The 24,417-nt window shown below is 37.7% G+C and overlaps 1 protein-coding gene across 3 annotated transcripts in view; it reads left to right on the top strand.

Annotated features, from left to right (window-relative positions):
• Positions 1-14,458: 14,458 nt before the first annotated feature.
• Positions 14,459-24,417, top strand: part of SPATA7 (spermatogenesis associated 7) — a 71,324-nt gene continuing 61,365 nt past the window's right edge. The window contains exons 1-3 of one of the 3 annotated variants that reach the window (XM_032287686.1): positions 14,459-14,760; positions 20,284-20,358; positions 22,222-22,317. In XM_032287686.1, coding sequence (XP_032143577.1) covers positions 14,742-14,760; positions 20,284-20,358; positions 22,222-22,317 — 190 coding nt within the window. In that variant the 5' untranslated portion in view covers positions 14,459-14,741. Of the gene's footprint in view, positions 14,761-20,283; positions 20,359-22,221; positions 22,318-24,417 lie in introns of those variants that run through there. The other 2 variants (XM_032287687.1, XM_032287689.1) reach the window with 2 other exon arrangements.

The raw sequence follows: 24,417 nt of genomic DNA, 5'->3' as shown, positions 1-24,417 counted from the left end.
CCAGAGCATCACTGAAGGGGATGTAAATGAACTAGAGAAAGTACTGTTGTTCCATCGAATCTCAGGGGGAACCGTGACCCAAGTAGCCTTGCACGTCGTAGGTGCCCATTAGTATTTATTAAAATAACGTGGCAGTATTTACTTTACAAAACATCATTAGTGTTGCTCTTTATGTTATCCTTGAAAAGGGGAAACTTTCTGGGGGATAATTCTCCAGTAAAATATTTCTAGAATCTGAAAATGATGGTCCCCCTGGATTACGCTAAAGTTATCATCTCCAGAGTAGAAGAAAAATTGGACTCAACCATGCTCTGTTACACATTGGAAGAATAATACATGTTGCTCTTTTACCAAAAAAAAAGGTATAACTTCAAAATATACATATTCTTATTTATCTAAGACAGCTTAGGTACAGGTTTGCCTAAGACCAAAGATCGAAGCAAATTCTCATTGACCCTTTCCATTTTATGTGTCTATGATTACATATGAAAATCATTTTTCTATTATTTTAGGTAGCACATGCATAAGAGAGTGAACACGTCTAAGGACAAGTCACTGAAATAATTGTCTTGCTGCCTATTTCCTGATTTAGTGGAATGAGCCCTAAATCAAGAGTCATAAAGCCCAGTTGTGTGGACTAATTACTTACTTTTTCTGGGCTCCATAGCCTTTTCAGTAAATTAGAAGTTTTACTTTGCAATCACCAGTATCCCCCAAATTTTCTGACTAACAAGAGAAAATATTTGCTTACTTCCAGCCTTGTGTACAACTGAATTAAAGAGTGTTGGAGCATCACTTCCACCTTCTTTAGTATTGTACAGACACATTCACTCTGCGTGGTGTAAAGAACACAGAGGAAGTCTTTCTGTACCTAGATCAACACCAAAATTTCTATCTAGACTGTGCTTTTACTGTGGGAAATATTAATACCTCCTGCGTTAATTGTGACCTCAATGTTATTGTAATCTCTGGTTGCCTATGGGTATAAACTTCAGGGAATACTTAATATTACATAACAATAGGCTGTTTTCATAAAACATTTTCATACTGTTGGATAATTTAGATTGTGTTTAAAAACATAATGAACACTAAGCAATTGTTTGCAGACAAGGAAATGGAAGGCTTCAAAGAGGATAAGAGAAATCTCATATTTAATTCAATTAAGTCAGAGATTGAACATGTCTAAGGATGTCAAGAACCACCCTCCCACCTCCATTTTCTAATATTACTTACTCAAATATTCTAAAGACATAATTAATGTAGTCTAAATTAAATCTAAGTTTCTAATAGCGCTCTTCAAATACTTCAAATTAGTAGGTAGACCCAAGTAATATTGTCTATTTGACCATTTTTTATTTATAAAATAGTAATTTTGTGTCATTCAATCTAATAATTTAAAGTGTTTGAGTACATTGCAGGCAGATATCTAACAAGACAAAGAACTAAAGTGTAACTGGAGTGGAGACTGAAATCCTTTAGAAAGACTAGGCAAAGTATCAATAAAGAATGGTTTTCATTGGTAGCTTACATAAATCATGGCTTTTAAAAATTGGTTGTGCATGGCAGTTTGTGAGGAGTAGATGCACTTATAAGAGCTTTTCAAAAATTCATTAACTGTTAAAACTTCAGATTCTATTTTTTAAGAAAAAAGATATTATCAGGATAGATGAAAAGATTGGTTAAGCTTTTTGTCTTGCTTTGTTTTTCATGGTGAAGCCACTTGTAAACGGAGAATGCATTTGGTAGAGATTATCAAAGCTTTAAGGTGAGCATCCTCCTGAATGCACTGTTGTGGAGATTGATTGGCAGTGGAGAATAGATAGAATGCTCTTCTTAAGCTATGGGGACAGGTTACCTAGTAACCACGGAATGATTAAGTTTTGTTCACGGAGTCTTGTTCCCTTAATTGGATGAAAAGATTTAAAGAGCACAGCTGGGGAGAAATGGAAAAATGGAGGACCGTGGCCATTATTAGTGGACCTGACATCTGTATTCCCAACAGCCTTAGCCAATGGTAGCAATATGAGTGAATCTTCTGTTAGTACAAAGAAGCCAGTGAAGCTACCTACAGAGCCACAATTTTGTGCACTTTTCAACTGCAGGAAAAATGAAAATTAAGTGTGGAATTACACACATTAAAAAGTGTAGTGAAAACTGTGTGGTGTTATGGTTTTGAGAATGATCATTTTCTGTGGACAAGATTACATTTGTGTTCAGATATCAGAGCTCTATTCTTTTAAGAGAACTCATAATGGGCCCTTGGAGTCAGTATATCCTATCATGACTCTCTTTGGTCTATATATAATACCATTAGGCACAAAATGTTTTATAGAGAATTATAATCACTTCTACTCTCTTTTATTTTTAACATAAAATTAAGAAGAATCAAGGTATAGATTGGTAATAATGACTCATTCATTAAGGATTGAGAAAATTCAAGGTATAGCTTGGTGATAGTGATTTTTTTATTCATTAAGGATTTTTAGATGATAGAGTACTTTTTGCCTATGCTCAAAAAAGAACTCACTGTGGATATATTATAAATGAAAAAGTATCTGAGACAGGTCTCACTCAATTTAGAGATTTGTTTTTCTAAGGTTAAGCATGACACAGCCTCAGGAGGTCCTAAGGACATGTGCCCAAGGTGGTTGCGTTATAGCTTAATTTTACACATTTTAGGGAGACAGAAGTTACAGGTAAAGACATGTAAGGTATATATTGGTGTAGCCTGGAACGGTGAGACATCTTGGAGTCTTTTAGGTCATGGGTGGATTTAAAATTTTTGTGATCAGCAATTGGTTAAAAGGGGTAAGCTCTGCCTGAGGAGTTAAAATCTGTTTCAGTAAAGGTAATTGGGGAGTGGTGGGTTGTGGAAACCAAGGTTCTTGTCATGTAGATGAGCCTCCAAGTAGCAGAATTCAGAGGCAATAGATGTGAATATCTCCTATGGAACTTTAAACGTTGTCAGACTCTTCAGAAAGCTAAGGGAGATACTCTACTAAGGGAAGGATACTCTCTACAGAATGCAAATTTCCCCCACAAGAGACAGCTTTGCAGGAGCATTTCAAAATATATCAAAAAATACATTTTGGGGTAAAATACTTTCATTTCCTTCAGGGCCTGCTGTCATTCATATGATGCTAGATGCTATGCTAGAGTCTGTTTGGAACTTGTTAGCTTATTGCTACAGAGTTTGTTCTCTCAGTCTTAGAATTCCTATTTTCATGTTATTTCATGTTAATGCTGGTCAGTTATGCCTGAACTTCAAAGAAAGGGGGTATAAGAGATATGTCCTACCCTCCCCTTCCCTTGATGGCCTGAACTGCTTTTGCAGATTCCTTTGGGTCCCCTTGGCTAAGAGGAGAATCCATTCAGTCAGTTGGAAAGACTTAGAATTTTATTTTGGTTTACCACATTTAAATGTATGTATACCTGTTTGCCATTTGTCTTCTTTTGAGAAATGTCTATTCAGATCTCCTGCCCATTTGCTAATTAGATTATTATATTTTTTTCTTATTGAGTTGTTTCAACTTGTTTGATATTCTGGCTATTAATCCCTTGACAGAGGAATAGTTTGCAAATATTTTCTTCCATTCTGTGGTTGTCTTTTCACTTTATTGATTATTTCCTTTGCTGTGCAGAAGCTTTTATAACTTGATATGCTCCCATTTGTACATGTTTGCTTTGGTTGCCTGTGCTAATGGGGTATTGCTTAAGAAGTCTTTGTCCAGACCAACGTCCTGGAGTTTCCCCCAATATTTTCTTATAGTAGTTTCATAGTTTGAGGTGTTAGATTTATTATTTTAAGGCATTTTGATTTGATTTTTGTCATATGTTGAGAGATAGGGGTCTAGTTTTGTTCTCTACATATGGATATCCTGTTTTCCCAGAACCATTTACTGAAGAGACTGTCTTTTTCTCAATGTGTATTCTTGAAACCTGTGTTGAAAATGAGTTCAGTATAAATGTATGAATTTATTTCTGGGTTCTTTATTCTGTTCCACCAGTCTATGTGTCTTCTTTTATGACAGAACCATGCATTTTGGTTACTATAGCTCTATAGTATAATTTGAAGTCAGATTATGTGATTGCTCCAGTTTTGTTCTTTTTGCTTAGGACAGCTCTGGCTATTCCAGGTCTTTTGTGGTTTCATATACATTTTAGGATTGTTTTTCCTATTTATGTGAAGAATGTCCTTGGTATTTTGATAGGGACTGCATTGAATCTGTAGATTGTTTTTGGTAGTATGGACATTTTATCAATCCATGAAAATAGAATAGCTTTCCAATCCATGACATGGAATACCTTTTCATTTTCTGGTGTCCTCTTTGATTTCTTTCATCAATTTCTTTTATAGTTTTTACTGTAGAGATTTCAGTTCTTTGGTTAAATTAATTGCTAGATATTTTATTTCTAACAATTGCAATTGGGATTTATAAGCTATTGTACAATTGACTTGTAAAAATCAGCCTATAAGTACTAGATGGATTGCCAGAAAGATGGCCAAATAGGAACAGCTCCAGTCTTCAGCTTCCAGTGAGACCAATGCAGAAGGCAGGTGATTTTTGCACTTCTAAGTGAGGTAGCCAGTTCATCTCATTGGGACTGGTTAGAGAGTGGGTGCAGCCTACAGGGGCAAGCTGAAGCAGGGTGGGATATTGCCTCACCCAGGAAGAACAAGGGGTCAGTGAACTCCCTCCTCTAGCCAAAGGAAGTCATGAAGGACCATTCCATGAGGGACAATGCTATCCAGCCCAGATACTATGCTTTTCCCATAGTCTTCACAACCTGCAGACCAGGAATTTTCCTTGGGTGCCTATACCACCAGGGCCCTGGGTTTCAAGCGCAAAACTGGGCTGCCATTTGGGCAGACATCAAGCAAGCTACAGGAGTTTTTTTTTTGCACCCCAATGGTGCCTGGAATGTCAATGAGACAGAACTATTCACTCCCCTGGAAAGGGGGCTGAAGCCAGGGATCCAAGTAATCTTGCTCAGCAGATCTCACCCTCACAGAGCCCAACAAGCGAAGATCCACTGGCTTGAAATTCTCCCTGCCAGCAGAGCAGTCTGAAGTCAACCTGGGATGCTCAAGCTTGATGGGGGAGGGGCATCCACCATAACTGAGGCTTGAGTAGGTGGTTTGCCCCTCACAGTGTAAACAAAGCCACCTGGAAGTTCAGACAGGGCAAAGCCCACTGCAGCTCAGCAAAGCCGCTGTGCCCAGACTGCCTCTCTAGATTCCTCCTCTCTGGGCAGGCCATCTCTAAAAGAAAGGCAACAGTCCCAGTCAGGGACTTATAGATAAAATGCCCATCTCCCTGGGACAGAGCACCTGGGAGAAGTGGTGGCTGTGGGTGCAGCTTCAGCAGACTTAAACATTCCTGCCTGCGCAAAAAAGGAGCAAGGGTTGCAATCCTAGTCTCTGATAAAATAGACTTTAAACCAACAAAGATCAAAAAAAGACAAAGAAGGGCATTACATAATGGGAAAGAAGTTAATGCAACAAAAAGAGCCAACTATCTTAAGTATATATGAACCCAATACAGGAGCACCCAGATTCATAAAGCAAGTTCTTCTTAGAGACTTACAAAAAGATGTAGACTCCCACACAATAATAGTGGGAGACTTTAACACCCCACTGTCAACATTAGACAGATCAACAACACAGAAAATTAACAAGGATATTCAGGACTTGAAGTCAGCACTGGACCAAGCAGACCAAATAGACATCTACAGAACTTTCTACCCCAAATCAAGCAATATACATTCTTCTCAGCATCACATAGCATTTATTCTAAAATCAACCACATAATTGGAAGTAAAACACTCCTCAGCAAATGCAAAAGAATGGAAATTATAACAGTCTCTAGGACTGCAGTGCCATCAAATTAAAACTCAGAATTATGAAACTCACTCAAAACCACACAACTACATGGAAACTGAACAACCTGCTCCTCAATGACTATGGGGTAAATAACAAAATTAAGTCAGAAATAAATAAATAACCAATGAGAACAAAGACACAATGTACAAGAATCTCTGGGACACAGCTAAAGCAGTGTTTAGAGGGAAATTTATAGTACTAAAATGCCCAAAAGAGAAAGCAGGAAGGATCTAAAATCAACAACCTAACAACACAATTAAAAGAACTAGAGAAGCAAGAGCAAACAAATTCAAAAGCTAGCAGAAGACAAGAAATAACTAAGATCAGAGCAGAATGAATGAGATAGAGTCATGAAAAACCCTTCAAAAAATCAACAAATCCAGGAGCTGGTTTTCTGAAAAGAATTAACAAAATAGATAGATTGTTAGCCAGACTAATAAAGAAGAAAAGAGGGAAGAATCAAGTAGACACAATAAAAAAATGATAAAGGGGATATCACCACAGATCCCACAGAAATACAAACTACTGTCAGAGAATACTACAGACACCTCTATGCAAATAAATTAGAAAATCTGGAAGAAATGGAGAAATTCCTGGACATATACACCCTTCCAAGACTAAACCAGGAAGAAGTTGAATCCCTGAATAGACTAATAGCAAGTTCTGAAATTGAGTCAGCATTTAATAGCCTACCAACCATAAAAAGCCCAGGACCAGATGGATTCACAGCCAAATTCTACCAGAGGTACAAACAGGAGCTGGTGCCTTTCCTTCTGAAATTATTCCAAACAACAGAAAAGGAGGGACTCCTCCCTAACTCATCTTATGAGGCCAGCGTCATCCTGCTGCCCGGCAGAGACATAACAATAAAAGAAAATTTCAGGCCAATATCCCTGATGAACATCGATATGAAAATCCTCAAAAAAATACTGGCAAACCGAATCCAGCAACACATCAAAAAGCTTATCCACCATGATCAAGTCAGTTTTATCTCTGGGATGCAAGGGTGGTTCAACAGATGCAAATCAAAAAACGTAATCCATCACATAACAGAATCAATTACAAAAACCACTTGATTATCTCAATAGATGCAGAAGAGGCCTTTGACAAAATTCAACACCTCTTCATGCTAAAATTTTGTTAAAGATTCATGCTTCTTTCCTTCCTTCCTGTCTTCCTTTTAATGAAGGAAATTTTCTCTGATGGTAGTATTTAATTTCTTGCTTTTCATTTTTGGTGTATCTGTTGTATGTTTTTTGATTTGAGGTTACCATGAGGCATGCAAATACTATCTTATAATCCATTGTTTTAAACTAATAACAACTTAACACTGGTTTCATAGACAAACAAGCAAGCAAGCAAGCAAGCAAGCAAGAAAGAAAGAAACAATTAAAATTCTACATTTTAACTTCATCCCCCAGCTTTTTAATTTTTTGTTGCATCTATTTATACCTTATTGTACAGTCTTTGTCTTGAAAAGTTGTTGTAATTATTATTTTTGATTTCATCTTTTAGTCTTTCTACTTAAGGACTTTAAGGTAGTTTACACTTCACAGTTACAATGTCATAACTTTCTGTGTTTTCCTGTATATTGACTATTACCAGCGAGTTTTGTACCTTCAGATGATTTCTTATTGCTCATTAATGCCAATTTCCTTCTGATTAAGGTACCCACTTTAGGGGAGTACTTATAAAACAAGTCTTGTGTTGATAAAATCCCTCAGCTTTTGTTTATCTGGCAAAGTCTTTATTTCTTCTTCATGTCTGAAGAATATTTTCACTGGATATACTATTCTAGGGTAAAAGATTTTTTCCTTCAGCACCTTATATGTCATACCACTCTCTCCTGGCCTGTAAGGTTTCCACTGAAAAGTCTGCTGCCAGGTGTATTGGAGATCTATTGTATGTTACTTGTTTATTTTTCTTGCTGCTTTTATGATCCTTTCTTTATCCTTGACCTTTGGGGGTTTGATTATTATATGCCTTGAAGCAGTTTTCTTTGGATTAAATCTGTTTGATGGTCTGTAGCCTTCTTGTACTTGGATAGTGACATCTTTATGTTTGGAAAGTTCTCTTTTATTATTTCTTGAATAAACTTTCTATCCCTATCTCTTTTTCTATCTCATCTTTAAGGCTAATAACTCTTAGATTTTCCCTTTTGAGGCTATTTTCTAGATTTTGTAAGCATGTTCCTCTGTTTTTTATTCTTTTTTATTTTGTCTCCTCTGACTGTATATTTTCAAATAGCCTGTCTTCAAGATCTCTAATTCTTTCTTCTGCTTGATCAATTCTGCTATTAAGACACTCTGATGCATTATTCATCAGTTGTGTAGCCTGGGATTGGTGAGAGGGAGACAAAAGGGGAGAAGTGCAAGCACTCCCTTAGCTTCCCCAGCTGGTGTCTTAATAGGTCATGTGTCCTGCCCTCCAACCCAATCTACTAGCTCTGAGTCCAGCTCAACACTAGGACTTGCATAGGAATTGCAGTACTTGTGGCCTAAACTGCCCCTCAAGTTCACTCAGGGCCCCAGACCACTCCAGCCCTCAGTAGCAAGGCTTGCCAGAACTCAAACTCCAACTGCTGAAATGGGCAATTACCCTCTGCCTTGGGCCAGTCCAAATGCCCCCTCCATGGGCAAGCATCAGCTGAGTACAGCTCCGTTTGCTTTCTGTTGTGCTGGGGCAGCACTGAGCCTAATGCAAAGCCTCATAATCGCTGTGCTCCCCTTCTCTGAAGCACAGAGATTCTCTGCACCAGGTCGCTGCTGCTGGGGAACAGGGGACGAGAGGGGTGGTATCAACAATTCAAGACTATCAGTGATGTGAAATCAAAGCCAGGCACTGAGAGTGATGCCCTGATTTTTATTTCTGTGAAGTTCACTCCCTTTGCGTAGATAGCTGTCAAGCTAGGGGTTTCTGAGAAGGGATAACAGGCAGATTCTTCTATTCAGCTATCACACTCTGCCCCTCCCCTGGAGTCACTTTTTAAAATGTTTGTCAGTTGCATGTTACATGGTTTGAATAAAATTTGTAGGTACTATCGCCTTGGCATGTCTGCTTTCCTCACAGGAATGGAACTTAAAACTTTCCTAAAGCCCCCTCTAGTGACAAACAGCAAATTAATCCATTATTTCATAACATGCTAATACCCACAAGCTCTAAAGTTCTATTTTCTCATTTAGTTATTAGACGAATCAATTGCTACATTATTTGGATCAGCGAATGATTAAAAAATAGTTAATAGCTTAAATTCTCAAGCATTCTTAAGTCGCCAAAACCTAATCAATTTTGAGACTGAGGTCAACACAGCGCACATTTAACTCTATAATTTTGCACTGTCCTAGTACATATAATTTTTTTAATTCCCTAAATTTCCTTCATTTTTGTCCATTAGGAACTTTAATGATTAAAATATGTTCACAATAACCCAATAAATAAAAAAGTTGTTTTTACCTTTAGCTTCTTGTATTTACTGAAATACTGTATCTTACTATATTTACTGAAACATTTTCTAAACACACAAATATAAATTCCAGGAATCCTCTGAATTATGAAACGAGGGGTCATCCATAAAGACACAGATTAAATGCATAATAATAACATACTGTTTAAAAACATAATATATAGGTTGGGCGCCATGGCTCATGCCTGTAATCCCAGCACTTTGGGAGGCCAAGGTGGGTGGATCATGAGGTCAAGAGATTGAGACCATCCTGGCCAACATGGTAAAATTCCATCTCTACTACAAATACAAAAATTAGCTGAGTGTGGTGGCACATGCCTGTAGTCCCAGCTACTCAGGAGGCTGAGGCAGGAGAATGGCTTGAACCTGGGAGACGGAGGTTGCAGCGAGCTGAGATTGCACCACTGCTCTCCAGCCTGGCAACAGAGCGAGCCTCTATCTCAAAAATAAATAAATAAATAATATATAACAAAACAGAACAAATAATAAACTATGTATTATTTGTATGACTATAGGCTATGGTATTAAAATATACAGTTTATTTCATTTGTATAAAATTAAAATATATTATATATTTCAATTATATAAAAGCTCATTTCCAAAGGGCTTAGAGTTCATCCAATAAGACAGGTCTAACTGAACCACTAAAAGAATAGAAGTCATATTCCTAATAAAGGAAATTAAAGAGATAAATTTTTAAAAGGCTATGAATATTTATTTGCAACTGAGCACAAATCTTAGTTTTGAGGTTCATGTAAGCAAAGAGCAAAAAAGAAACCCAATAATTGGTTAGTTCATGCCAATTCATTAAGGGTGTTGGATACAATGAGTTCATGACAGAGCAGTAAAGGCTGCCTACGTCAAGGATAAGAATCCTTTACCCTCCCCTGCTCAGGTATGTGCTCGTCATTGCTCCATCCGTGAGATGCACCCTGCCTTGCTGAAAAAATTTATATTCAAGTGCTATTTCTTTTGCAGCACCGAAAATTTACATATAAGAAGGGAAACAAAAGTTTTTCCATCTAAAATACGCATATGGGCCAGGCACAGTGCCTCATGCCTGTACCCAGAACTTTGGGAGGCTGAGCTGGGTGCAGCACTTCATTTCAGGCCTGGAGTTTCAGACCAGCCTGGCCAACATGGCAAAACCCTATTTCTATTAAAAACACAAAAATTAGCCAGGTGTGATGGCTCATGCCTATAATCCTAGCACTTTGGCAGGCCAAGGTGGGTGGACTGCTTGAGCTCACAAGTTTGAGACCAGCCTAGGCAACACAGTGAAATCCCATCTCTACTCAAAAACAAAAGAAATTAGATGGGCGTGGTGGCATGTGCCTGTAGTCTCAGCTACTCAGGAGGCTGATGCAGGAGAATTGCTTGAACCTGGGAGGTGGAGGTTGCAGTGAGCCAAGATCGAGCCCAGTCTGGGCGACAGAGCAAGACTCCATCTCCATAAAAATAAAAATTAAAAATTAAAAAACACATATACAGATTTCTAAATGTCAATAACAAGATTATAGCATTGGAATAATTTCAGAACATGAAATTCATGTGTAAACATATATATTCAACAAAAGGTCTTCAGAATGCCTACTCTCCAAGGCCATTGCAGCTGGTCATGATCTCCCCAATAGAAGGGTGTTTCTTGGGAGCTTACTCTATAATAAACACATGCCAGCTATATCCATCACCCATGATCAGGAATTATCTCCTGGAAAGAGCAACCAGAAAGAATCTTCTCTCTTGTTTACATACATAGAGCCAAAGCAAAGGACAAATAAAATTGCACTTAGGACAATATGTTCGTTGCTAAAATTGGAGAGAAATAGACCCTATTATGCACACATTCTTGAAATAATTGGAAGAAAGTGTTGAAAGAAATAATGAAATGGATGGCTTCAGACAAAGTTGGGTACCAGGCAATGTGGTCTTCACAAATTTCTCCCATTCTATTGCCCTCTCCAGATCACAGAGCCCCCTTTCTACTTGAAAACAAAATCTACTTGTCATCCTAAAATCTACTTTTCTAAGAGGAGCTAGTATCACCTTCTCTGAATCAAGTCACTGTGTTGCTTAACCCAGATGGGTTTGCCTTGGGTTCTTTAGTTATAATTCGACTTAACAGATGCCTACTGGAGGCTATTGTATGCAAAGTATTTGCTAGCTGCAAGTAGTGAAATAAAGACCTTCATCATCTTAGCAATGGATTTCAAGCAATAATGAGTACCTAGGAAGGAGTTTTTGTTCACTGCATGATACGGTTTGGCTCTGTGTCCCCAGCCAAATTTCATGTTGAATTGTAATCCCCAGTGTTGGGGGAGGTACCTAGTGAGAGGTAATTGGATCATGGGGATGAATTTCCCCCTTGCTGCTCTCATGATAGTAAGTTCTCATGAGATCTGTTTGTTTAAATGTGTGAAGCCCTTCCCTCTTCACTCTCTCTCCCTCCTACTCTGCCATGTGAAGAAATGACTTGCTTCCCCTTTGCCCTTCTGCCATGATTGTGTTTCCTGAGGCCTCCCCAGCAATGCTTACTGTACAGCCTATAGAACTGTGAGTCAATTAAACCTCTTTTTTTCATAAATTACCCAGTCTCAGGTAGTTCTTTACAGCAAAGTGAGAATGAATTCTTGCACTGCATAACATCTGACTCCCTGTCCTGTATTCTTCCAAGTGACTTTTGTTGTTGGGGCCACAGAGCCATCACACACACTTCAACATGCCTCAAATTTTGTCTGCCTACCCTGGGTTTTAGGAAACCAGGTTTCTGATTTATTTCTCTTTCCTTGTTATAGGGTTTATGACTTATTCTCTCAAGCCTGAATTCCCTGATACCCAACTCTGCTGAGATAGGAATCTTAGAAGAAAGAAGGCTAACATTTATTGAATACATTCTTTTATTTGCCAGGCACTGTTAATTCTTTTAACTATGAAATTGGTAGCACCATTTTTTCATCCTAAGCAACAGAGAGGTGGACTGTTGATGAAAAAAGACAAACATTGTGAAATATTTTTAGAGATTTATTCTGAGCCAAATATGAGTGACAATGGCCTGTGACAGTCCTAAGGAGGTCCTGAAAACATGTGCCCAGGGTGGTTGGGGTGCAGCTTAGTTTCATACATTTTAGGGAGGCATGACACATCAATCAAATATGTTTAAGAAATACATTGGTTTGGTTCAGAAAAGTGGGATAACTCAATGTGTGTGGGGGGCGGCGGTGGGGGGCTTCCAGGCCAGAGGTAAATTTAAACATTTTCTGGTTGACAATTGGTTGAGTTTACCCGAAGACCTGGGATCAGTAGAAAGGAAATGTTGAGGTTAAGATAAAGGATTGTGGAGACCAAGTTCTACTGTGAAGAGGAAGCTCTCAGATAGCAGACTTCAAAGAGAGAGCAGGTTAAACATTTCTTGTCATACCTGAAAGGGTGCCTGGCTCTTTGTTGATTATCTCCTGGATCTGGAAAGGAAGAAAGGAAAACAATGGGGAAAAAGGATTCTCTATAGAATGTGGATTTTTCCCACAAGAGACTTTGCAGGGCAATTTCAAGGTATAGCAAGGAAATATATTTTGGGGTTAAATATTTTGATTTTTTTCCCTTGTCTTATAATGTTATGCCAGAATCAGACTGGAAAGTAAGTCATGATATACAGGGTCAAATAAAACCCATCCGATGATAATTTATGGTTTGTAGGGTATGACTCCCTAGACCCCTTAGATAGGAATTTGAGCAAGATAAAAAAAAATCAGAGCTTAGTCCTCAACTCTCCAGAAGAAAATGACATTTCCTCAGGAATGGGCATTGCAATGGGAATATGTGCGCCATGGCAAACTGTTTGCATATTCAAGAAATTAAAAGAAAACAATATTTTTTAAAACAATTTTTAAAAGCAGAGGATTACATAATTGTTTTGAGGTAATTAGCCTTGGCTACAAGCATCAGTAACAAGGGTGACATCAGTTCAAGGCTCGACAGATAATTGCTGGGCGGATGTCCTCATAGAAGTATCTTTTTGGGTAAGGTGGAGAAACCTTCTCAAAGGTAAACCATCTTACCCAAAAAGATACTTCTATGAGGTTGTGGTTTTTGCAGTATTTTGTGATAGTTTTTATTATCAGACATTCATGTATGAGAACCCTCCTTCAAGGCTTCCCCAGCTCCACTTGTCAGATTTTCTTAATACATGTGACTCTGTTTTGATTCTGACAACTTTCACAATTTACATTAGAAAAGAGGAAACTGAGGCTCAGAATGTTTTAGAAACTAATTCAAGATTAAGCTGGTAAGTAGCAGAAAATTCACAATTAAGTTCTACATATCTGGCTCCAAAGCAGAACTCTTCATTTCAGCAGTGGTTCTCAACAGAGTTGCGATTTTGCTCCCTGGGGAATATTTCACATGGTCTGGAGACATTTATAATTGTCAGAACTGGAGGTGGAATGGATGGGGTCTGTTTCTGAGAAGCTACTGGCTTCTACTGAGCAGAGGCTAGGGATGCTACAAAACAGTTCACAGGGACAGCACCCCCACAACAAAGAATTATACAACCCGCCCAAAATGTCAATGGAGCTGCTGAGAAGTCTTAACATGACAGAATGCTTCCTACCCTGTTCTGATGTTATTTCCAAGGTTTCAAAGATAACTGCTTCAAAATTAAACAAATTATGGAAAGCCATAAATAAATCAACCCCTTATTCACGTTGCAGCTCTCTTCCATTATAAGAAAAATGGATTGAAACTTAAGATAAAAGGGAGGCAGGGACAGGAAGAGGGGAAGCTTGGTGAGCAGAAAGGAAATTCAAATTTATTATTAAGGTTAAGAATTAAGATGTAAATATGTAGATGTTTTTCACCCCTAGGATTTTCACTAATCCAAAAGTTCACGGTCTGTTTTGAAATTTAATTATTTGGAACTGGTTAAATGTTACCCTGACCTCAACTAACATTTGTGCTTGACTTTTCTCCAGGACCCAGGGGACGTGGATGCCAGATGAGTCCACCTCCTCTCCCTGCTCTTCCCACAGGGACAGAGCCTACCAGGTGCTGGTGACTTGGATCCTGACAGGAGGTCGCTCTGCGGAAGACTGGCAGAATCCCAGAGCAACAGACTGGGGATTGATGTACCTTCTCCGCCAGATCCCTCCGTCAGCAACTCCCTCCCACTACCGGGTACCCCGGGGGCGGGGCTGCAAAACTCACGTCCTCTGCGCCGTGACGTCACAATCGCGACGCCCTGTACCCGGCTCTTAGCAACCAGCCTGGCGACGGTTTCTCGGCTGCTGCAGCCCCCGCCGGCTCCTCCTTTCCAGTCCACCACTGCCAGAGCTGGGCGGGCCGGGGGAAGGACCAGAGGGAATCCAACGTGTCTCCACGGCGGCTGCAAGAAAACTAAGCATGGATGGCAGCCGGAGAGGTAAAGGGCAGCTGTCACGGGCGACCGCTGCCTCGCCCCTCGCTCCAGCCGGCGCTCCCAGCCTCGGGTCCGGGCAGCCGAGGCAAGGCCGCCCCTTCGGCGCTCCCTGTCCCTGGCTGAGTCGCCAGGTTACCCTGAGCTTCCCGGGCCCGCGCAAAAGAAAAGGGAGGGCTTGCTTGCGAGGCTCTCAGGTCCGCTTCTTTGCGCTGAATTAGTCGCCCTGACACCAGGCGACCCTGTCTCCTGAAATCAGGGTCGTGCAGCCTTTAAATCCTCGGTAGCTCCCAGGCAGAGGAACCAGGTTTGGCCTTTGGAGTCAGACCTCCCCGGGCCCCAAATCAGTTTTCTCATCTCTTGAACGTGAGGATCAAATACCCAGGCCATGGAGTTCTTGAGGATTAAATGCAGATAATAAAGAGAAGATCCGGGCACATTTTAAGTGCTTAGTAAATAGGAAACCTCCCATTCAGTAACTAATTACGTTCCCCAAAGCTATTGACTAACCCTGGGCTTCTGTAACTTTATGTGACTAGGAATCCCCTCAGAATCATGTTAAAATGCAGATTATTATTCAATAGGTCCCTTGGTCGTGGCTGAGATTTTGCATTTATAATAAATTTCCAAGTAATGCAGTGTTGCTGGTCAGCAGAATGCAGTTTAGCAGCAATCCGTAATCACCATATACACCTGTTCTCCACTGATTTCTGGAGTCAGGTGGACATCATGGGGTGGGATTGGGGGCGGGGAAATATAACCTTAAACGTCTACAAATCGGCCCAAACAAAATAGTTGGCATTTTCACACCTTCTGAACAAGTAACATTCTTTCCTCATCGAATAAGGCAATCTTTAGGCCCCCCACACCTCCCAATTCAGTGTCCTTGTCTATTTAAAAAACTGCCTTAAAACCAAGCTGCTAGATGATTTCTTGAAATCTTCCTTTGAATGAGTCTGCCTTTATTATGTAGTCGTTGATCAAAATAAATGCTACTCTGAATGTAGAAGAATACTATTCATTGATCAGCAAACTGTATATTCTGACACTTTACCAACCCAGGTTTCAGAAAAGGCAAATCAAAACGCTTTATGATCTTAAGGAATTTTACACATAAACTAACATTAAACCCTTGCTATGTGCAAGGACCTATTTCCCAATTCTCTCAATATACAAAAATAGCTTGTTAGATAGGCATTAGCCTTATGTCATAGTGAAGAAACTAAAGCAAAAGATCACAAATAACTTGCCAAGGTCACAGTGAGAGGCAGAACAGGCTTTGAATCCAGGCGAAGAATATAAAATCTGAAGCCAGTGCTTTTATTTACTAGCCCGTGGTAGGGGTGTGACAGGGGGAGAGGATATATGTAAAATTTAGAGTATAATAGATTTAGTAAGTTGTCAGTATTTGTTTATGGAATTATTTTAAAAATTGGGTTCCTGCCAAATGCAAAAACATTGATATTTTTACAACTTGCACAATTTAATTAGCTTCATTTTTGGGATATAACATATGATAATATGAAATATTGTTACTGATTTTGAATTTTTAAAATAAATCCAATCAGCAAATAACTGTGACAGCTTTCATATACTGTAAATTAATATTAATAGGAATCCATAAATAATTTTAGCCAAAGCTAAAATACTTAATTTTAATTGAAAATCAGTTTCTTAGATTTCATTCGGTGACTTTTAGTTATTTCGTACCATAAAATATTAAAACATATAAAGAAAATTATCTTTTGTCATGTTCTTACTGTAATCACGTTTTAGACATTCTTTTGTAAGGCAAACCTTCTCAATTGGTGGTATAATAGAGCACCAGACTGAAAAATGGTTAGTCTTGTTTGCAATCTTTGTTTACTATTAACTAACTTGGTAATCTGCAGCAAGTCACTCTATGTCCCTGGGCCTCAGTTATTTATAAAATGGTGGCTTGGACTAGGTAATATACAAGACGTTGTTTCCAACTTCCCATGGGGAAAGTGAAGAAAAGATTGAGAATAACAAACTACCATTCACTCTAATATCAATGACCTTTGGGGAGGAGAGGAGGCAACCTATTAGTATAAATAACTGAAAGTAACTTGAAAAAAAATTTTGCCCAGCACTCTGGGAGGCCGAGGCAGATGGATCACTTGAGGTCAGGAGTTTGAAACCAGCCTGGGTAACGTGGTTAAACCCTGCCTCTGCCAAAAAAAAAAAAAATACAAAAATTAGCCGGGCATGGTGGCATGCACCTGTAGTCCCAGCTACTCGGGAGGCAAAGGCAGGAGAATCACTTGAACCTGGAAGGTTGCGGTGAGCTGAGATCATGCCACTGGACTCTAGCCTGGGCAACAGAGCAAGAATCCATCTCAAAAAAATATATATATATATATTTTCATCTATTGGTCCCACAGAGACTCTTAAAAATGGTAGATTCCCAAACCTTTGGTTTTCCGGAGAAACCCTGGCACAAAAAACACCTTCATCTTTCCTCACTGAACTTTCTTCTCGCTATTTTAATCTAATTGTGTAGGAAACTGGGCTGCTCTCATGTACCAACGAATTTCACTACTAAGACCGTCAATCTCACTGACAGGATTTTAGTCCTAATAGTTAGAGTGATATTCTTTTCCTTGGCATTTGGTTTGAAGCTACTTCTCCATGCCGCTTTGGATCATTCAGGGTCCAATCAGGAGATAGAAATGATACAGTGATTTAGACAAGGAAAAGTTAAAGAATTGTTATACTTTCATAAAAGAGTAACTATAAGATGTAAGAGGCTGGGTGTGTCAGCTCATGCCTGTAATCTAGGCATTTTGGGAGGCTGAGGTAGGAGCATCACTTGAGGCCAGTTTATAACCAGCATGAGTAACATAGTAAGACCCTGTCTCTAGTATTTTAAAAAATTAATTAGTGAATTAATTAAAATAAAAAGATATAAGAAAACTATATTTGGTACCTAGAATTAAGGGAAAGCATTCAAGGAAGGACATTTTGAAAGAGACTTTCTCCCAAAGACTGGGGTTCAGACCTCATTAGAGAAGTTGTGATTGTGCACATGCCCAAAGCTTCATCGTTGATTAGTGACACCAGAAGCTTCACATTCTATGGGAAATAGACTTGGATAAATTGCTTAGCCAAGTCACTAAACACCAAGTGAACAACAATGAAAACAAGCTCAGGAGAGGATTCTGTATCTAGAGTTGCTATAGTGTATTACCTAAAATAACTTTTCAACAAAAAGAAATTGCAAGTCGTGCAAAGAAAAAAAAAAAAAAACAGGAAAATGTTACCTACACAGAGGACACAAAGCAGGATCGAGAAACTGTGAGAGGATAGATGAATTAAATTGTCTATTTCTCCCTTCAGTTTTGTCAGGGTTTTTGTTTTATTTTGGTGTTTTGTTTTGAGACAAGGCCTCATTTAGTTACCCAGGCTGGAGTACAGTGCAATCTCCTGGGCCCAATCATCCTCCCACCTCAGCCTCCTGTGTAGCTGGGACTACAGGTATGCACCACCATGCCCAGCTAATTTTTGTATTTTTTGTAGTTAGAGTTTCTCCGTGTTGTCCAGACTGGTCTCAAATTCCTGGGCTTTCGTGATCTACCTGCCTCAGTCTCCCAAAGTGCTGGGATTACTAAAGCACATTGAGCCATTGTGCCCAGCCCTAATTCTCTCACTTTTAATATCACATTTATCTATAGGAATATTAGAAACCAATGAGTATATGCCTTGGTGTAATCTGATATCTGATGGTAAATAGACAAGGGGACATCTCAATTCCATGTTTGTTCTTACCACCATCTTATGCTAAAGAGAAGCTGGGGCCAAATCTTTGATTCCTGGGGCCAAATCTTAACTACCTTGTTCACAGCTGTCACCTACAGATGGGTGGGGAAGCATTTCTATCCAAGGCAGTATCACCAGGTTCCAACCTTTTTTCATTTTCTTTTCATCCTCTCCAGCTTCTCTGGGTATATCTGTTTTTCCTCTTTCTGTGACCTGTATTGAAACATACATACAACAGAATAGAATTTGGAGTGAATATACTACACACAGTTGAGGTATCTTTTTAGTCTGTTTTACATGGTTTAGTAGCTTAGAGTATGCTTCAAGTACTGAGAAGTTTATGTGGGTCAAGATAGTGTAATGATTAAGACCCAGAAACCAGACTGCTTGGGTTCAGATCCCAAATCTGTCACATTCTTATGTAATCTTGGGCAAATTACAAGTTTAACCTCTGTGCTTTGATTACCCTCATCTATAAAGTAGGGAGAATTGTAGTATTGTTGTAAGGATTACATGAATTTATACCAGCAAAGTGCTTGGAACACTGCCTGGCACAGTTACTATTCAACAAATTAGCATTTTGACTATAAATGAAGAAATCCAACTCATACTGGTTTAAGCTAAACTGGGATTTTTTAATTTTTTATTTATTATTTCTTACTTTTTGGCCAATGTAAAAAGTCTAGGGAAGGTAGAGTTTCAAACATGGTTGGCTTTGGGTACTCAAATGATGTCACCAAGGAATTCCTTTCTATCTTGATTCCCCTTGACTATGTAGGCTTCATTCTTAGACAGGTTCCTTTATATGGTGCCGCCAGCAAGCTTGACAAACCCAGATCCTTCACTGGGTTTAGCAAGCTCAGTGAAATGAAAGTACCTTTCCTAATAGTTCTAGTCAAAGGCCCAGGATTGTGTATCTCATGGCAGGACTTCGATCATATAGCATTGCTGACGCTGTCAACACAGTTGTCCAGATTGAGGTTTTATGCCTAACCCTGAAAGTGGGGTCAGCTCAATTTGAACCACCTGGGCTAAGAGTAAGGGAACAGCGGTTACCCAAAGAAAAGTTGAGGTTTATTTCCAGGTGAAGAGGCATTGAATTCCAGATAAGAAAAAAGTCACAGTTCTTTCTATCTAGAGAAATGAGGTTTCCTGAGAGTTTTTCTTATGTTTATTCTTTCTTATGTTTAGGTCTTACCCTCCTTCTTTCTTGGTAGAAGCTATACTCATTTCATGACTATCTTTATTCCCAGCTCAGATGGCATCACCTTGACTTGTATCGTCCTAAATATTTTTTTTCCTTTCTGCTCTCTGACCTGTGACATAGAACTTATTAGATATTCTGACCTCAGTTTTTCTGTTTTAATCTATTCTGATAAGTTCTGTTCTCTTGTCCTAGATTTTAGTTCTCCTATCTCGAAACCTATTTAATTTAGTCATCCATGTATCTTCTAGACTTTGTATGTGTCCTCCCTGTTATAGCTTTTAACAGCCCACCTGATAGCAAACTAGCCATCTTACCCTCTTAAAACATCTCTGTTTGGGGGATATAGCATTTATATTGTTCATATTAAATACATTTAGTACTATAACTCAGACGTCCTGTTATGAAGATTACCACTAAAAGCACAGTTACTTTTTGGGGAGAGAAATCATTTTGTTATTTTAAAAAATTGAATGTTGTTGTTTTTGTAAAAGTTGTGTTTCATTTATCCTAATTTATGATTTTTTTGTTGTTGTTGTTAAAAGTCAGAGCAACATCTGTCCTTCCCAGATATGGTCCACCATGCCTATTTAAAGGACACTTGAGCACCAAAAGTAATGGTAAGTGAGGTACTTAAAATGGTAGCTTTGTTAAAAGAGTGTTTCCTTTGTTTGCAAATTATATGACATGATGGCAAAATTATTTCATTTGACAAATATTTGAACTTCAAATTATTAATTTTAGTGAAATATAGGCGTTTTTGAGATTAGAGGATTTTGGAATCTATGATTTCAAACTATTATTGTGCCCTGGATGTGGACTTGGCTGTCTCCTGCTTCCAGCTGCTGCAGCAGCCCAGCTCTACTTTTGCCAGGAAACTACCTTGATTTAAGGCATGCTTGCCTTGTTAAAATGGTCAGTAGCAGGTATTAAAGACACAAGCACTGAAAAGGAAAAGCTGTGCAGAGAAAAGAACACTTGAATAATACATTTCATATTATAGGAGCAAAGGCCTATGGGCCTCTTTATCCAGCTGGATTTCTAGGTGCCGTGATATTTTTGTATTTTAAAGCTTTCAAGATAAAATTTTAAGGTAGGTTTTAAAATAAATTTTTGGTAATTATAGCTTAGAAGTTTATGTCTGTAGGTAAAATAATTGAAAGCCTTATTTTTCTTATTTACATGAAAAATCTTTGATACTGTTAACTTCCAAATGTGGTGGAAGGATTTCATTTTCAGTTGCCTCATTTATTTCTTTGTATTACAATGTAATACATATATATGTGCATAATCATAAACTTTAAAAAATAAATTTTAAATAAAAAGTTTAAACAAGATTTAAAATATACATACATAGAAATCAGGATAAAGAACAATATGTAAAGTTTGCTAACTTTTTTTTTAAAGAATATATGTATAGAGCTGGTATAGGTATGGTGGTTGTAAGTATGAGGCTGCTTCTATGGGTAACATGGAAGCTGCATCCTTTATCAGCAGTGTAACCTTGAAGATGTAACCCATCTCTGTGACTCAGTTTTCACTTTTATTAAATGATAATAATAATGACTAGATAAGTTTATACATATAAAGAGTTTAGAACAATGCGTGGTAAATGGCATCCATTCAGTAAATGTTTTTAGTAGTAACATAAGCTCATAATTATTGCATAGGCTTATATTATGCAGAGTTTCCCTGGAACGATGCATTTAAATAGTAACAGTATATTTCTGAGAAGGGAGACTAAAGATCAAGGTAGAGAAGTCACTTATATCTCCATATGCCATTTTAGCTGTTGAATTTTTTTAGCCACATTGCATGTATTACTTCTCCAAAACTGTTTTTTATGTTTAAAAAAGTTTTGCCTACGTTTTCATTTTATACTTGTGTGTAAGTGCTTAACTATTTATAAGATTTCTCTTAAACAGTTTGAACGAGGATCAAGGAGTTTAATGTTATGGAATTTCTATGCAATTACACTTGTTATAAGATGGTTTTAGTACTTCAAAAAGAATGTGGTAAACTGATATGTAGATCTTGTTTTCAGGTTTAAGTTAGAAATTTGCTTATCAGAATGGAATTTTTGTATATAGGGTTTTAGGATTTGATATTCATTGAATTTCTGAAGTTCCACGGATTGTTTAACAGTGGTAACTAATTAAGCAAGCAGCTAAACACCCTTAGTTACAAGATTGAGAGGTGTCAGAAAGAAATCATTTCATAAGTATAATAATAGATTGTATTCTAGAATCTCTTCCCCAAACTCTCAGGCTTGTAAAATTGTATTCTCAGGAAGGTTTGAACCCAAATGGTCAATAGCCCATCAGCATTATCAGTGCAAGATTAAAGCTTCACATCACAATGTCATATCAATATCTCTGGTTGAATTTCAGAACATTTTATGAGAATGAGTTAATCAGTAACTTGTTTATCTCTTGATTTTTATATTAGTTTTAAATATATAATGATTATGTTTTAATTTTTAGCTTTTTGCACTGACTCCTCTTCTCTCAGACTAAGCACTCTCCACCTGGTCAAGAATCACATGGCTGTTCACTATAATAAAATCCTTTCAGCCAAAGGTAAAAATGTGCAAATGTGAACTCTCTGTACTCAATTTAAACCTCCAGCTTCACTTCTCATTAAAGTACATCTATAGCAAAAATGAATACATTATATATGTAAGAGGATTTGTATTTGTTTGATTTAATGTGATAGAAACTATTGACTAAGCAAATTCATACCCATTTTTTTAACTATATTTCAAATCTAACGCCTATTTTATTTCATTTTATATTTCATTTTATCTCTATTGCTAATAATATTTTGTTAGATATTGCACCTTTTTTTTTTCTTTCTTTCTTTTTTTTTTTTTTTTTTTTACAGAGTCCTGACCTGTTGCCCAGGCTAGATTGCAGCAGTGTGATCTCGGCTCACTGCAACTTATGCCTCCCAGGTTCAAGCTGTTCTCTTGCCACTGCCTCCCAAGTAGCTGGATTATAGGCACGTGCCACCATGCCCAGCTAATTTTTTGTATTTTTAGTAGAGATGGGGTTTCACCATGCTAGCAGGCTGGAATTGAACTCCTGACCTCATGGTCCGCCCATCTCAGCCTCCCAAAGTGCTGGGATTATAGGCGTGAGCCACTGTAAAAGCTAGATATTACTTTTAATATAAAAATTTATAGTCTGCTTTTTTTGTTTAAACAGTCTGCCTTTTTTGTTTAAACATCTATGGAAGTTGCACAAAGAACATGCTGTTTTTCTGTTTAATTTTTCCTTCTTTTGTCAGCTTTATTGAGATAAAACTTGCATTATAAAATGCATTGATTATAATGCCTTTTATAATGTAAGTTTTATCCCAATAAAGCTGACAAAATATTTTATAAATATTTTGAAAAAATATGAAAGTATTTATAATTTATATAAATACTACTACAGTTATGTTGTAAAACAGGAATCAGCTAACTACATCTTTCAGGCCAAACCCTCCTACCACCTGTTTGTGTACAGCCCATGAACTAAGACTAGTGTTCATATTTTTAAATGGTAGCAAAAAATCAAAAAAACAATATTTTGTGACATGAAATTCAGATTTAGTTATCCATAGACAAACATAATCATGTTCATATTGTCTTTGGCAGCTTTTACACTAAAAAGCAGAGTTGACCAGTTGTGACAGACTATATCACTATCACCCTGCAAAGCGTGAAGCATTTACTTCTTGGCTCTTTGTAGGCAAAATTTGCCAACCTTTGATATAGAAAAAGTTCATTACCTCAAAGGCTTCCCCCTAGTCCTTTGTAGTCAGTCCCCTCCTGACAAATCCCTGGCAACCACTGATCTGCTCTCTCTCACTATATTTTTACCTTTTCTGTAAGTCCATAGAAATGGAATCATGTATTGTTTTAGATCTGGCTTTTTTCAGTTAGCTTAACAATCTTTAAGACTTATTTTTGCTGTTCTATGTACCACCATTTATACTTTTGTATTGTTAAGGAAGGAGTATTTCATTTAATGAATAAACCACAATTTGTTTATGATTCACCAGTCGTTAAACATTTGGATTGTTTTAACTCACTTTTGGCTACTTCAAAAGGAGTGAAGCTGCTGTAAACATTCACAAACAATTTTGGAAAGTGTTTACATTTCACTCGGGCAAATTTATGTGTCAGGAGTAGAACTGTGAGGTAATATATTAAGTATAAGTGTAATTTTATAAGAAACTACAGTTTTCCAGAGTGAATGTTTCGTTTTACATTTCCATTACTTCTGCACCCTGACCAACCCTTGGTGTTGATAGTCCTTTTTTAACCATTCTAGTGAATGTGAAATAGTACAACTTCATAGTTTTCGTTTGCATTTCCCTGATTTCTAATGATGTTAACTTTTTATTTTCCATCTGTATGTCTTCTTTGGTGAAATGCCTATTAAAATCTTTTACCCATTATTATAAATGGTTGGTTGTCTCTTTAGTATTAAGTTGTAAGAGTTTCTTTATATATAGATTCTATATCAGATATATTTTTTCCCAATCTGTAGCTGGTGTTTTCATTTTCTTTGTAAAATTTTTATTCTGGAAGAATTTTTAGACTTACATAAACATTTAAAAATTATATAGGACAGAAATAAAAAGAAAACAAACAAAAAATAACAAAGACAAACAAACAAAAAGAATGATAT

The sequence above is a fragment of the Sapajus apella genome, unplaced genomic scaffold (genome assembly GCF_009761245.1).
Source record: "Sapajus apella isolate SASKATOON/1434 unplaced genomic scaffold, GSC_monkey_1.0 scaffold20, whole genome shotgun sequence".
Taxonomy (NCBI): Eukaryota; Metazoa; Chordata; class Mammalia; order Primates; family Cebidae; genus Sapajus; species Sapajus apella.
This window is presented reverse-complemented; position numbering and strand designations above follow the sequence as displayed.